General features: G+C 34.1%; 1 protein-coding gene across 5 annotated transcripts; it reads right to left on the minus strand.

Moving 5' to 3' along the window:
• Positions 1-13,649: 13,649 nt before the first annotated feature.
• On the minus strand, positions 13,650-15,868 carry LOC133297332 (dof zinc finger protein 1-like). Of its 5 annotated transcripts, XM_061496453.1 has the most exons (4): positions 15,738-15,868; positions 14,289-15,193; positions 14,059-14,116; positions 13,650-13,951 (listed from the first exon to the last, which is right to left on the minus strand). In XM_061496453.1, the coding sequence occupies exons 1-2, from the start codon at positions 15,759-15,761 to the stop codon at positions 14,342-14,344; spliced, it is 876 nt and encodes a 291-aa protein (XP_061352437.1). In that variant the 5' UTR covers positions 15,762-15,868; the 3' UTR covers positions 13,650-13,951; positions 14,059-14,116; positions 14,289-14,341. The 5 variants fall into 5 exon arrangements, with proteins under 5 accessions (XP_061352437.1, XP_061352436.1, XP_061352434.1 ...); XM_061496452.1 differs by lacking the exon at positions 14,059-14,116; XM_061496450.1 differs by lacking the exon at positions 14,059-14,116 and having other exon boundaries at positions 14,173-15,193.
• Positions 15,869-16,205: the final 337 nt, after the last annotated feature.

The raw sequence follows: 16,205 nt of genomic DNA on the forward strand, positions 1-16,205 counted from the left end.
TCCCAAAAACCTCTACCAAACACCCCCTAATAGATTAATTAGAAATGCCTTGCAACCTGGCCCTAAGCACTTGGCAATGGCATAACTAAGATTCTAACCTACGATTATGTCTACCCATAAATCACGTGTTCATTTATCACTAAACGAACTTCTTGGAGTTCTTCATATACAAATTACTATAAGGGGGCGTTTGGTCGAGGAGAAATTTTTATGAATCATAGGGAAATGTGATTAGTAGGGAAATGAGTTTGGTAAGAAAATGTAAAAAAAGTTGTTTGGTAGGGAAAAATTTTACTGGAAATTTAGGTAACTTTTGTAAAATCTATGTTTGGCTTTTGGTAAAATATAGATGGGAAAAAAATGTGATATTACAAAAATATCCTTGTTTTTAAAAAATGTTGATAAGCCTTGCTGCCCTTTACCCATAAAAAAAGTCTTTTCCTTATTACACCGTATACCCAAATGCATAGTTAACTGAGAAAACCACATCAGAAAAGGGTTTCTTTGGCATGCTTTCTTGCTTCAAAATGCTAGATAAGGTGGTTTGCTAGCAAAGGAATTTAGGTACCTAAATTAAGAACCTCTCTCAACCAAACATGGACATCTAATTTTCCCACTTCACATTTGTCTATCAATCTCCTCAAAAACCTCCAACCAAACACATCTAAAAGGAAAAAAAAATCCTTCCACAAATCAATATTAGCATTCGGGATTATTATATATTTTTCCTTTGAAACTTAATATTTGTATAATTTATACCTTCAAAGTTGGTACAATTAACTCCATTCCAACAAGCTAAGACATACTATTGTATATTTAATTTATGTAAAAAATATATATATGAAAAGCATAAGACATGTTCAGCTAGATTAAAATTGAGATCGAATAAGAAATTGAAAGAGAGGTTATAATTATAATATTTTTTTTCCTTACAATTATTTTTGTTATTACTTGATCAAAATCAAATTAATGGGTATAAAATAGTATCAAATGAAAATAGTAGACTTGATTTTGATCCAACGATAATAAAAATAATTATAAGACGTTATAAAGAAAAAAGAAAGAAGAGAGATTATAAGTATAATTTACCTCAAATTAAAATAAAAAAGGACGGGGCACTTATTAAGCACTCTTTAGGAAAGGAGAAAGATTCAAAAACTAAAAACACCACTTGTGGGAATGGCTTAATGGTATTGCTCGATACATGAAGGAATTATTCTCACACCTTCCGTATCCAAAGGAATTAGTATCGTACACAAATATGCTAGTATGGTAGAAGGTTGCTATGGGACATAATAAAGCTCGCAAAACATGAAAACTAGAGAAAAGGGTCTTATTTGAGACTTGTAAGCTTGAAGAAGGAGGTGGTGTGGGCACTAGAAGCAAGATCTGTATTCTCTGGATCATACGAGAGACAAGATATTTTTAATTTGGCAAGGAATGTTGAGGTCATCATCACAAATTTCGTTAATTAATTTAACACTATTAAATTTATCAACTAAATTGATTTCTTTTTATAAATAAAAATATCAAAATTGCACAATTTAAAACAAAGGGATGAATTTGTTACCTTTTCCAAAACAAAGAGATGGAAATTACAATTAAGCCTGAAATTCATGACCAGAGAATAAATATGAGAGTAAAGCTATTAGCCCTCTAATGTACTTATTCACAATCTCCACTTTATTTTATTTTATTATACTTTCCAAACTTACCTTTGTAAATTGTTCATTATACTTAATTCAATTTTTTTATTTTTTTATCAGCGTGACTCTCTCAAAATCATTTTGTTTTAGAACTTGAACTTGAAATTTTTGATTAGGGGAGCAAGCTACTTACCATTTGTACCAATCTCCTATAAATCTTAATCTTACATATATCTATGGAAAAGATATTGCTAATTAAGGGTCACAGATCATTGTGCACAAAGAATGAACTTTGTAACCAGAGTGCGAGAAGTGTGCATAGTAACAACTAAGAGAGAGTAGAGCATAAAGTGTCTATCGGGTTAACTTAACTACTTATTTATAAATAATAAAAGTAGGATTCTAGGCAACTTGAAAATATTAGAGACTTAATATTCGATCTACTAGTGATATGATAAGATTGATATCTTTTCTGACAAAATAGTTTCCTTATCTCTCTTAGATGATTGTCCGTTTAGGGCTATTAAGATATGAGTTCATAAAATGGATCCATAACAATTTCTTTTACAAATCAATGCTAGAATTTAATAATCAAATTAGTTATATAATTAATTAAGATTTCGGTCTATACAGTTTTTACACATTTAAACTACAGTTTCAATAAATTTTTATATCAATTCTTATACTCTTTTTTTTTTTTCATTTATTTGAGTTTTAGGGCCTTTATTGAATAAAAAAATAAATCGTTTGAAAATGATTACTTTATAAAATTATTCCCAGAATAATTATTATTTTTTAGATTTTAAAATTAAAATAAGAGAACACACTAAAGATCACTGTTGTAAAACCCGGCCCGACCTGGCCGGGTCGACCCGGAACCCGGTGAACCGGTCATCAGATCGGTTCGGGTTAAGCATTGGACCGATCATGCATCGATTCGGTCAAACTCGGTCAAAATCTGGACAAATCCGGCCAAACCCAGTGACCCGGTCGGGTCATGCATTTAAAAAAAAAAAATCAAAACTGTTTCATCTTATAAAAAAATGTAAAACTCATTTTAAAAACATTTTATAATTTTATTTGATAGTATACTCTTCTACAATGACCTCTTAGTTTTCAATACTGAAGCAATTTGTGGAATAATAAATTAGAGAATGTGACATATGTTATTTTAATGTAGTTGAATTTGAAAAATATGAGTTCAATGTCATTGAGAGGTATGTTTATGGAAATTCTGAGTTACAATTTAAATTGACATAGTAATAGCATGCACTTTTATTTATTTATGCTTCATGTTTTTTAGCTTATTTAGTGAACCTTGTTTAATTCATTTTAGATATGGAGAATATAATTGAATTTATATATATTTTTATATATCTATATGGGATAGGATCAACTTACACCGGTGTAAGAATATTAAATCTTACACCAAATCTTAACCGTTGATTTTCGTGTATCCAACAGTTGGAATTTATTGGGAATTTAAAATTAATTAATGAGTGCGACCTAATAAATATTAACCGTTAGGGGAAGAAAATCAATGGTTAAAATTTGGTGTAAGACTTATTATTCTTACACCGATGTAAGATAATCCTGTCCCTATCTATATATATTCAGGTCAACCGGTCTGACCAGTGACCCACCGGTATGACCAATTATCCAGTACCCCGACCGAGTCGATGCCCAGGTCGGGTTTAACAACACTGCTAAAGATGTTCTTAATTTTTTTTTTACCAAAAAATACTTTTTTATTTTATTATTTTTTATAATATTCTTGTAATTATGAAGTTCATTAATAACACTTTTATAAATAAATTTAACTCCTTTTCAATTTTAAATTGGTTTAGGGGAGGATATATTTATTATCAATTTTTTACCACCAATCTTGTTATCGTTAGATCAAAATCAAATCAATGGCTCTCACTTCATGCTATTTTGTAACTGTTGATTTGATTTTAATCCAATAGTAACAAGATTGATTTATAGTGGTAAGAAAAAATTGTAATAAATATAACATATCTCATTGGTTTATAGTGGTAATTTTGTAATTATGAAGGATCATCAATGATATTTTTATAAATGAATTCAACTTCTTCTTTAATTATAGATTTAACTATATTCAAACATGTTTTATTATTTACTTTCTCTCAAAATCAATTTTCAAAAAAAAAATGGTAACAATTTTCCAAATTTTTTAATGCAAAATAATTAAATTTAAATATACTCTGAGTTTCTACTTTGTTGGTTCTTATGTTTTTTATTCATTCAGTTTTTACTCCCAAATGTTCTTAATTTTTCTTTTTGGGTAAATCCAACTGTTCTTATTTATTAAAGTACTAGTCTGTATTTTTTATGAAGGATTGATTCCTTTAGTTTTTTTTTTTTTTAATACGAAGGCCCGAAGGACAGAAATTACAAAGGAATCCTACGAGTAAAATTAACTGCTGATATATCAGCTAACAGAAGTGAATTAATTCCTTGAGGAGGTTCGTTAAATAGACATAAGTCTTCATCTTCGTTATGATCCAGTGGATAGTTGAACAATCTATCTGTGCAGGTATTAGCTTCTCTAAATGAGTGGGTAATTCTAACATCCCGATATCTTTGCATCCATACTCGAATGCGCACCAAAAGATTTGATTCTCGAGCCTCATCACCAGCCTTGATCATGAGAACAGTAACAACGTTTTTTAAGAGACCAAAATTCAAATAAAGACATTTTAAGAATCAAAACCTAAATAGATACAAATTATTGTAGGGTCTAAATTTTTATTTAAACCTTAATTTTATTTTTACGGCTTTAATTTTCTCTACACAAAATATAAAGGTGGCTTCACCTAAATTCAAAAAGGAGTCTCAACAATTTTGTACTAGTTTGTCAAATAAAAAATAATTATTCAATAATCAATTTTATGTTTTACCAATTTTTAATGACCTCTATAAAACTAAGATTGTGTATGTCCTTAAGTTTGTCACTTCCGTAATTTGTTAGAATCGTAATTAAGATTGGAATTCACAAATTCCATAAGTCTGATAAATGACGAAAAAGGTAAAATCTGCAGAACTTTCACCTAATGCCTTTGCCTTTATTTGATAACAAAAAGGGGGATTGGGAAACGAAGCTAGCTACACGAATTAAAGAACGTCAGGAAGATCAATTTGCAATAACAAGTCTTATACTTATTATCCCATTTACATTTAACAGTTATGTTACTTATAAATTAAAATCGTTGAATACAAGTTAAATCAATGACTAATAATGGAATGTGAGGTGATCCCTCCATATCAATGTTGTTAAAATTGAGATCTTAAGAAAATCAGAAGGAATTTAAAAAATCGTAAAATGTAAAATCGTAATGTTAAAAAATCGTAAAAAATCATAAAAACGTAAAAGATTTTGGAATATTAATAAAATCGTTTTGATGAAGAAAAAAAATCGTAAAAACGTAAAATCGTAGTGATAAATCGAGATTTTAACAACAATGCTCCATATATATAAATATATTGCTAACAACGAAATTTGAAAGTACTTGTGGGGGCAATGCCTAGTCAAAAAAAAAACTCCATTGAAGACTGAATATTTCCACTCAAAAAAGCCACGTTATTCATTCAAGTTTCAAATGAAAACTTTAATACTTTACTGAGTTTTTAGAGAGATATAATATAAAAATTATTGATAGATTTTCAGTTATAACAACTTTAGCTTTTAGGTAAAATGATTATTTATTATTTTGTGACCATAATCATAGGCCGTCCACATACATTATACACGTTACATACATTATTCATACTTCAATCCTAAATGACTCTATACAATGGCGGAGCCACATACATCCTGGATGTGACTTCGGCCCGAGCTAAATTTTAATAAATTATACTTATTATATATAATTATATAATTATTTAAAATTTAGCCCGGGTTAAAATTATAATTTGGCTCGGGCTACAATATGTAATTTGGCCCTATCTAAAACTTAAAATATTTTTGGAAAGAGATTTGGGTAAGTTGTATTAGATTGTGTTCAATTTCTACTTGTATAAAATTTTTTTTTACTGAAAATTAAAAAATATTTAATAAAATTATAATTCTTCTTGGTACTGCCTGCTCAGGTACTTTGTATTTAATATAATTTAAATGGAGATTATTATTGTTGAAAATAGAATTTAAGTTTGAATTATTGTTACATAGAGTAGGATCAAGTTGTTTAGAACAAAATCGTTTTCTGATTTAGTTGTTGATTATTGTTAGGATGTTTCCTTATTTTGTGGCTGTATTGTTGACAGCAACTTGTATATATACTCCTCATTGAAGAGGTAAAGTAATGAAGTACAGTGATTGTATAATGTAGTTCAAATTTTAACATGGTATCAGTTTGTTTTGATCCAGGGTTCCTCTCATCCCACGTCGATTTTTTCTTAATTTTCCTTTAGTCACCTGACCAGAATCTCTTCTCTCACCCGACCCAAAGCTCTTCTCTCCCACCATAGTTTTTCACTTTACCTGACCCAAAATTATTCTCCTTTCCCATCAGAAAAATCTCGAACCCGTCTCCCACATTCTCTTCCTCGATGGAAAGCCCCAATTCCACGGACGAAACCACCCCCAATTCCTCCGCCTCTGTTCCGCCCCAAAATATCGTAATCCAACAAGATACATCTTCATTCCCAGTCACCATCATCCTTGATGATTCCAACTACCCTCTCTGGTTAGTTAATGGACATGCGAATTGGCGCCCGAAATAAGTCTGGCTATCTCACTGGAGACAAACCGAAACCCCCCATCACTGACCGTCACTACCATACTTAGGTCACCGAAAATAAGAAGGTCAAAAGCTGGCTTATCGAATCCATGACCCCATCCTTAATGCAGCGGTTCATCCGCCTTGAATCCGCCCGAGAAATTTGGGATGCGGCTCTTCGTACTTTTTATGAAGGATCGGATGAAACCTGCCTCTTTGAACTACATCAACGTTCCTTTTCCACTAAACAGCTTGGTCGCCCTCTCTCTACCTACTACAATGAGCTTCTTTCCATTTTCCAAGAGATCGACCATCGCATGTCTTCTTTAGCCACCACTGTCAATGATGTGGTCCACACACACTCATCTATGGAACGTCTGCGAGTTTATATTTTTCTTAGCGGATTGGACTCCGAATTCGACCATGTCCGCGGGGAGATTCTTCGAAAAGATCCCAAATTGGATCTTGAGGGCACGTATGCATTCCTTCGCCGCGAGAATCAACAGCGTATCACAATGAATCGCCCGAATCCCACATCAGAATCCTCTGTCTTGGCCACTCGTTTTCCCTCTGTGCATTCTTCTTCCAAGACTCGAAGAGAGTCTTCCTCCAGCAAACCATTGGTATGCTCTCACTGTGGAGATTCTGGACACTCCAAGGCTCGGTGCTACGAAATCATAGGCTACCCAGAATGGTGGGACTTCACAAAGAGGCCTCGATGGAAAGTCACATCCAAGGCTCTGCAATCGTCCTCTGAAGGTGAACCATCTGCATCCCCTCAAGCACATGCAATCTACGAAGGAATTTTAGGTAATACCGTTGCTTTCTCTGTTAATTCTGGAATTGGCTCATGGATAATTGATACTGGAGCATCGGATCATATGATCCGTGATGCCTCTGCATTGACACATTGTTCTACCTGTAGTAAGTCCACTGTCACCACTGCAAATGGTGGCTCTGCCCCCATCACTGGTCAGGGAACCATTTCTTTGACCAAAAACTTAACTCTTCAATCGGTTCTTGTGGTTCCCTCTTTTGATTTTAATTTAATCTCTGTAAGTCAACTCACATCACAACTAAATTGTTCTGTGATTTTTTGGCCAAACTGTTGTGTGTTTCAGGACGTCCGGACACAGGAGATTCTTGGCTATGGTGTTAGACATGGCAACCTCTACTTCTTGGACCTCAAAGCTGGACCTTACCCGCACCCCATGGCGTCTGCTACCAAGGTTCCTGCTTCTACTCCTTATGAAGATTCAATTTCTGCATCTACTCATTCTGAAATATGGCTTTGTCATAAACGACTGAGACACCTATCTTTTTTTTCTCTTAGAAAATTATTTCCCCATTTATTTTCTAGACATAATCCATCTGAATTTAGGTGTTCCATTTGTGAAATGGCTAAAAGCCATCACATTTCATTTTATCCTAGTCCAAATAAGAGTTGTATCCCCTTTCAATTTGTTCATTCAGATGTATGGGGACCCGCTAAGGTTCCTTCCCTATCCCAGTCTTATTACTATGTATCCTTTATTGATGAATGTACTCGAATGGTTTGGATTTCACTCCTTAGAAATAAAACTGAAGTCTTCTCTATGTTTCAAAAATTTCATAGTATGGTGCAAACCCAGTTTAAAAGCTCAATCCAAATATTTCACTTCGATAATGGCCTGGAGTATAAAAATAGACTCTTTTCTGAATTTTTCATATCTAAGGGAATAAAACACCAAACATCTTGTACTTATACACCTCAGCAAAATGGCTTAGCTGAGAGGAAATATAGGCATCTCTTAGAGGTAGTAAGGGCCTCTTTATTTGGCATGAACGTTCCCTCATCCTATTGGGGAGAGGCAGTCCTCTCTACTGCCTATCTCATCAACCGTACCCCTTCAAGTGCTCTGAATTTCCTCACTCCTCAACAGAAACTAGAATCTTTTTTCTCTATTCCCCGTGTCACTAACTTGGAACCTAGAGTCTTTGGTTGCACTGTCTATGTTCATGTCCCTAAACCACTACGCAGTAAGCTTGAACCTTGTGCAAAAAAATGCATCTTCGTAGGATATTCTGATCTCCAAAAAGGATACCGTTGTTATGATCCCACTTCTAAAAAATTGCCTGTCACTCTTGAAACATCTTTTCGGGAATCAGAAGCTTTTTATTCAGGGGAAGTTCCCCATACTTCTTCTTAGGGGGAGATTCAATACATCAGAGAAGAAGAATTCTACCTTCCTATGCACATAGCCCCTACATCAGTACAAAATCCCATGAGTATCATTCCCGTTCAGACCTCTTCACCAGAAAACTCAGCTGCGGATCCCATTACTACAGACTCTCATACACCAAAAGGGTCACCATGTCTATCTATCATACCTGAATCCCTTGCTACGGACAACTCTGAAGCACAAACCGAAATTGAGGTAATTCCTGATCCTAATCTACAAAATTTAATTCCGGATACTCAAATCAGAAGATCAGAGAGACAAAATAAAGGTATACCCCGAACCACTTATGAACCAGATCCAAATGCAAAAATTAAATATCCCATTACCAGTTATATGTTATCTCATAGGATATCTGGATCATATGCTTTAATGGTTGATCAATTATCTATTGTAGCTATTCCTAACAATGTACAGGAAGCATTGGAAGATCCTAAATGGAAGGAAGCAATGAACATCGAAATGGAAGCACTTCACAGTAATAAAACTTGGAGTCTAACTAGTTTACCAGAAGGAAAGAAGACAGTTGGATGTAAATGGGTGTACACAGTGAAGCTAAAGGCAGATGGAAGCATAGATAGATATAAAGCAAGACTTGTGGCAAAAGGATACACTCAGAAATATGGAATAGACTTCCAAGACACATTTGCTCCAGTGGCCAAGCTTAACACCATTCGAATCTTAATTTCAATAGCAGCCAACAGGGATTGGCCCTTGAAGCAGTTTGATGTCAAGAATGCCTTCTTGAATGGTAATTTAGAAGAAGAAGTATACATGGAAGTTCCACCAGGGGTAAAGGCGAAGAACAATACAATTTGCAAGCTAAATAAAGCCTTATATGGTCTTAAACAATCATCAAGGGCGTGGTTTAGTAGACTTACACTCGCAATGAAGAAGTTTGGCTATAAACAAAGTAATTCGGATCACACACTGTTTATCAAAAGGAAGGAAGGGAAAATTGCCATACTTGTTGTCTATGTTGATGATATGGTTCTAACGGGAGATGATATGGAAGAAATGAAACTGCTGGAAAAAAGGCTTGCTGATGAATTTGAAATGAAAAGTCTAGGACAACTGAAATATTTCTTTGGAATAGAAATTGCAAGGTCTAAACAAGGAATATTCATGTGTCAGAGAAAGTATACACTGGACATCTTGTCTGAGACTGGAATGATGGCCTGTAAACCAAGTGACACTCCAATAGAGATAAATCACTCTCTTGGTATATATCCAGAGCAAGTTGAAACGGATAAAGGCAGATACCAAAGGTTAGTAGGAAAGCTAATATATTTGTCCCACACTAGACCTGATATTGCATATTCTGTAAGTGTAGTAAGCAGGTTAATGCACTCTCCTAGTGAAGAACACATGAAGGCAGTATACCGTATTCTCAGATACCTGAAGGGATCACCAGGGAAGGGACTTCTGTTTTCAAAAAATAAAGAAGCCTGCATAGAAGGATACACAGACTCTGATTGGGCTGGAGATAAAACCACTAGGCAGTCAACTTCCGGATACTTCACTTTTGTAGAGGGAAATCTAGTAACATGGAGGAGCAAGAAACAAAAGGTAGTAGCCAGGTCCAGTGCAGAAGAAGAATTCAGAGGTATGTCATATGGCATCTGCGAATTACTTTGGATCAGAAGCATACTTGCTGACTTAGGAATAAAATATAATCAGTCAAGGAAGCTCTTTTGTGATAACAAGGCTGCTGTGGAAATTGCACATAATCCAGTTCAACATGATAAAACTAAACATGTTGAAGTGGATAGGCACTTCATTAAGGAAAATTTACAGAATCAAGTGATCCAGATACCTTATGTTCGATCAGAAGACCAACTTGCAGATGTGCTGACAAAAGGTGTTTCAGTGAAAGTATTCTACAAACTTATTGACAAGTTGGGCATGATTGATATTCATGCAACAACTTGAGGGGGAGTGTTGAAAATAGAATTTGTTTGAATTATTGTTACATAGAGTAGGATCAAGTTGTTTAGAACAAAATCGTTTTCTGATTTAGTTGTTGATTATTGTTAGGATGTTTCCTTATTTTGTGGCTGTATTGTTGACAGCAACTTGTATATATACTCCTCATTGAAGAGGTAAAGTAATGAAGTATAGTGATTGTATAATGTAGTTCAAATTTTAACAATTATATTTACTAACTTTTTGCTTACAAATTACATTATGTACTCCCGAAAAGTACACTAAGTTATACTATATACTTCCGGGAGTATATAGTAGAATTTGCAAAAAATTATAAATTTTTTTTGTAAATAGATCCTTCCCCAATTTAAATATATTATGATATAAACTAACTAAAATTAAGAAAAATAAATACACGTATAATTTTTTGACCCGAACTTAAATTTGAGTCCGGCTCCGCCACTGACTCTATAAACAAATCAAGCATGAGGTCACAGGCAGTCCACATGTAGGGTTACAGTGGGTGGTTATCTTCAATTTTGGCAATGGAACAAAGCATATGTATACATAATTAAACTAGAAGAAAAACGTGAATGCATTGCAATTTTCTCAATCTTAAAGCCGAGCCTCATCACAGGTCATAAACACGACGGTTATAGCAATCTATAAGACTATATAATTAAGCTAGCTATACACAATCGTTGATATATATGAAGTAACATCGTGAATCGGCCCAACGTTATGGAAAACTTCACGAGCGTCTTTCATAGAGTTAAATCGGGGAAAAAAAGATGTAATTTTTTCGCTGGAGGGAATTAAATTCGACTTGCAACATATATATAAAGCAGCTAGCTAGCCCATTCTTTCTTGTGCCTTGACTTAAAGATTATTACCATATGTAGCCAAACAAATTGCTTAGAGGCGATCCCAATGGTGTACATTTCTTAACATGATTCCGTTACAAAAAATTGAATGATCACCTGCTTGCACATATATATGGTCCCGCGGCTAAATGAATAATTACCCTTTTTGTCCTTAACGTTAGGGCCTTGCTAGTACGTAGAAACCCTAATGTAAAAAAGCCATGATTGGAGAGAAGCCATAGTTTCAGAGGATCTTTCTCTAGATTTTGATATCCAGTGCCTACATACATCAATTCTCTCTATATGATTTGGTCATAAGGAATGAGAATTCCCTTGTTAGAATAATAAATCATGCTTTTTCCCAAAACTTGAAAATATATAGGATCTCAAGATATAGTACCGACGCGAATCCAAATGAATGATGGTACATTCTCCTTCAGATATTCTCATACCCAAAAAATCATTGCTAAGTTCAATTGGTATAATCTGAATTCTCAAGATACGTAGCGTGTGTATTTGCGGAGTAGATCATATATAGCTGAGTTTGGCAAGAAAGAGATTCTCCGGCCCCATGATGCCAACTTGTAAAACATGATTTAATATATAATATACATATGCTTAACACGTTAAACCCAACCAATGGCATTAGCCACTAAAGATTCAGTATATCTATCATTCATTTTATGCTCCGTGAACAAAAAAAATATCATATCATGTGATTGGTTATTATTTAATTTTCTCTTTTTTTCAGATAATGTGATATTGTTTATTCACGTATCATAAAATGAATAATAATTATATTGAATCTTTACACCTATGAAACACCGACACTTCCTGACACTCCAATACTCGTTACAAAGACTCAAAAAAGATTTACTATAAACATTTAGAATATCTTATGTTTCTTTGCAAAATTAATGGATATTATAAGTTTAGCTTTATTTTTTATTAAATTATTGAATATTAAATATAATATACACTACATAAATTAAAAATATTATATAATATCAAAACGTGTCCTAATATATCAAAATTTAATATTTTTTAAAATTAACATCTCAGAATTATCATGTCGTAGCCCGTGTCGATGACGGTGCTATATAGCTTTACACTAAGGGGGCGTTTGGTTGAGGAAATTTTTTTGGAATAGTAAGAAAATGTAATAGATAGAAAAATGATTGGAAAGATAGATAAAGTGAGATAGGTAGAAAAATATAAAAAAAAATTGTTTGTTGAGAAAAAACTTTACTGGAAAAATTAGGTAACTTTATGAAATCAACGGTGCATTAAAAGCCAGATAACCGATTTTCCGAAAAATCCCATCTTCAAATTGGGTTTCTAAACAGTGCGGATATCTATATTTCTCATAAATCCATACAAATTGGATAGATGGATTTTTGGTGAAAATAAGTTGAAACAAACATGGTGTTTCTAAAAGCCATACTTGAGAAACATAGATATCCGCTGAAAAGCTCCCAATCAAACACTACCTAAAGATTTCTTCCAAACAAAGACACCACACCAAGTGTATATTATTATTATTATTATTATTATTATTATTAATTATAAGATAAAGTGCATAAGGACTATCACTATGTGGAGGAGGGCTTGCAGCGGAGGATAATATTCTTACACGGTTACCAAGAGGAATGTTTGTAGGACCCCTCCACTGGAAAAGGAGGAGACCAGAGTCAAGCTCCAGCTTCTTTGGCTTTCAATATAAGAAAGAGAAAAGAAAGCCCATGTGGGGGATATATAAAGCGAAACAATAATCTTCACAAAAATGGTTGAATGAACCCTCAACAACAGTAAGGAACAATTAGTTAGGACATGGAACCCACTTTGATCGAAAATTCTAGATTGCATTCATTTAGTACAGAAAACAGAAGAGGAGAAGCGATCAAGCAAGATTTTGTTACTCATTTCCACATAAAAAATGTTTTTTAAGAGCAATTTGCTAACCTAGCGCGTTGTATAATCTATTATTATATATATAGTACTACTATACCATTACAAAGGGCAATATAACAAAGGCATATAAATTAATGGGATCGTACAAAGCAAGTCATGTTATGTTACGGATCCTATTTGGACGTTGCTACGTTAGAACTGTGAAAGGATGAAGGAATCAGAAAGAGCAAGACGCTACACTGTTAAGATCTGACACTTCTGATCGGTTGGCACGCAAAAAGAAAGGAAAAGAGAAAGCAAAAAGATAGGGAGACCACTTTTGCTGTAAAGGATTTGACAGCCATCATTCCAACTTACTTTATGTCCCAATACTATATACATAATCACTCAAAAGTAAAAAAACCAACCAAAAATCCAAGTTTACAATTTACAAATAACAACACTAAAACTAGCTACTAGGCGTACTCTAACCTGCTGCATAGTAAGTGGTTTTAACCTTAAAATTAATTAGTAGCTAAAACTATCATAGTGACTTAAATCTCAGCTTATGTATGACCGACGAATCTCTCATAGTACCTGACATTAGTATTGATGACTGATGTGAATCCTCTCCTTGCTGTGGTAGAAGCAAACCGTGCGCGAAGATCCTGGTAAAAGCCCAATAACATTAGTTATAGTCACGGGAAAGCGAAAAATCGGTTTTGAAGTCTTTAGATAATATTAGGTTATCAAGTCTGAACTTCTCAAACTTAACCTAAAATGAAAGATGGCTTAAGATTGCAGCCACATTCTTCTGGATCAAAAGCCGAAAGCTAGAAAAAGCCAAAAATTGAAATGGATTAAAGAACCAAAAACAGAAGCCATGTACCCTATTTTTTTTAAATGGTTCTGATCACTCCAGAAATCCAAACAGCCACTCCCCAGACGAAGAAAAAAGAAAATAAAAACAAAAACAAAAGCTAAAACACCAACCCCTTTGTTCACCTTTTTCTTTGTCTTTTTTTACTTTTTTTTTTTTCATTTTCCTTCTCCAATATCTACCATGATCCTCCACCTAACATGCCATTCCAATACACAGTTGAATCCCCTTGATTTCTATTCTGTTCAAACTCAGTGGTGCCTGGAACCTGCTGCTTCAAATCCTCCACAGGAAACAAGATCCTTGCACCAGCACCCTCTTGAATTCCCTGAAGACCACCATAGCCATTTTCAAATCCCTCAAGACTGAAGTTAAGGCCAGGCTTAAAGTCTTGCAAAGGAAACCCAGATGAATTATACATTGTACTTGAATCCGATAACGACATGGGCATGAAAGAATTTAAACCCCTTGAAGAAGTAATCCCAGTTTTGAGAAGCTCCATAGCAGACAACTGATGATGAGAAGATGTTGAAGAAGAACTTGGGTTTTGAAGGTTGTGATTAATATGATTCTTGTCTTCAGTGCTGTAAGGAACCTCAATAAATTTAGATATGCTGTTGTAGTCCTCAGCTGGTGGATATGCTAAGTTAAGATCTTGGCCTTGATGGATCTTTGGGTTTTGAGAAGCAGATTGAGGGAAATTCTGTGTTGTCAGATCAGGAAGCTTCTTTGTTGATATTGGAGCTGAGGATGAAGTTGATGTTGTTGCTGATGGTGTGGATCTCTTGTTCTTTCTTGAGCCACCACCAACAGGAACGTTTCTTAAAGAACCACCTTCAGTCCAATACCTTCTACAAGTCTTGCAAAAGTACCTTGGCTGAGAGAGGCTATAGTTATTGTAGTAACAGAACTTAGTGTTTGTTGAATTGCACCTTGGACAGTTCAAAGCTTGATCTTTCTGAGGCCTTGCTTTTCTCTCCAACATAGGATTAGGCTTTGAACCTTCCATAGGTTTAACCACTCCAATCCCCTGGAAAAACATCCAAAATTCAAAATAATAAAAACAAAAAGAAAGCAAAAGGCCATAATAACTTAAACTCAAAAAAATGTTTAGGGAGAAAGAAAAGTAAGGAGGAGGAGGAGGAGGAGGAAGGAAACAAACAAGACAAGCAAACAAAGAAGCTGCTTTTACATGTATTACAACAGCAGCAAAACAAAACAAAACAAAATTTATTAACTTTTCTTGGGTCCTATATACTCCTTTATCAGAAGGTGGAAAGGGGAAAAATGGGAAAAAGAAAGGTGCAGTACTTTCAATAGCAGAAGGAAAAAAAAATATAAATGAGGGAAAGATCTTTAAAAAGACAGCAACAAAAATTGAATTTAGTGGGGGGGCTGAACTGAACATCACAAAAGTTAGGGATAAAGTAAAACTTCCATTAGAACTAACAATAATCAAAATAATTTCCTAAAACATAAAAACTTAATAATCTAAATTATGGTTGAAAATCACAACCCCTCAGCAGAGATTTCATGATTATATGGAAAGAAAACAGAAAAAGGGGTCTGTATACCTGTGCCCACTGAGCTGTGTCCATGGATTTAAGAGGAATGGAAAAAAAAGGAAAAGCTATTGAGTCCTCAGAGAAAGAAAAACACCAACTTTTCTAGAGGAGAGTTAAAAGCAAGTGTGGAAAGGTTTGAGAGTTGGGATATAGTAGTGGTGGTTCCATCTTCCATGTGTTGGCCAACTAGCTAGCTATAATGCACATAAAGGGGTAACATAGTCTTTTGAGAGTCTCTTAATCACTTTATGATATATGATGACACATATGCGGAATTTGTGTACATGGCATGTAAGCCTCTTGATAAAGTATTCTACACAAGTCAACAATATTCTTCCTCGGTGTCTTTTTGTACATGCACAGTAGAATTAGTCGGTTAAGACCAAAGAAAAAGAAACAGATTATTCCTCATCGTGTTCTTTCTCATCACGTAATGACTAATATTTAAAATTAAAAAAGCACTACTTAGTTTTTTTT

The sequence above is a fragment of the Gastrolobium bilobum genome, unplaced genomic scaffold (assembly GCF_033153095.1).
Source record: "Gastrolobium bilobum isolate Gb01-03AN ecotype WA unplaced genomic scaffold, APGP_CSIRO_Gbil_v1 utg38826, whole genome shotgun sequence".
Lineage (NCBI taxonomy): Eukaryota > Viridiplantae > Streptophyta > Magnoliopsida > Fabales > Fabaceae > Gastrolobium > Gastrolobium bilobum.

What these genes read in the sequence shown, in the direction of transcription:
- LOC133297332 (XM_061496452.1), bottom strand. Translation starts at nt 15,761, where the DNA reads ATGGACACAGCTCAGTGGGCACAG. An exon ending in ACACAGCTCAGTGGGCACAG is followed by an intron (nt 15,194 to 15,737) that starts GTATACAGACCC and finishes ATGTTTTTCCAG; the next exon opens with GGGATTGGAGTGGTTAAACC.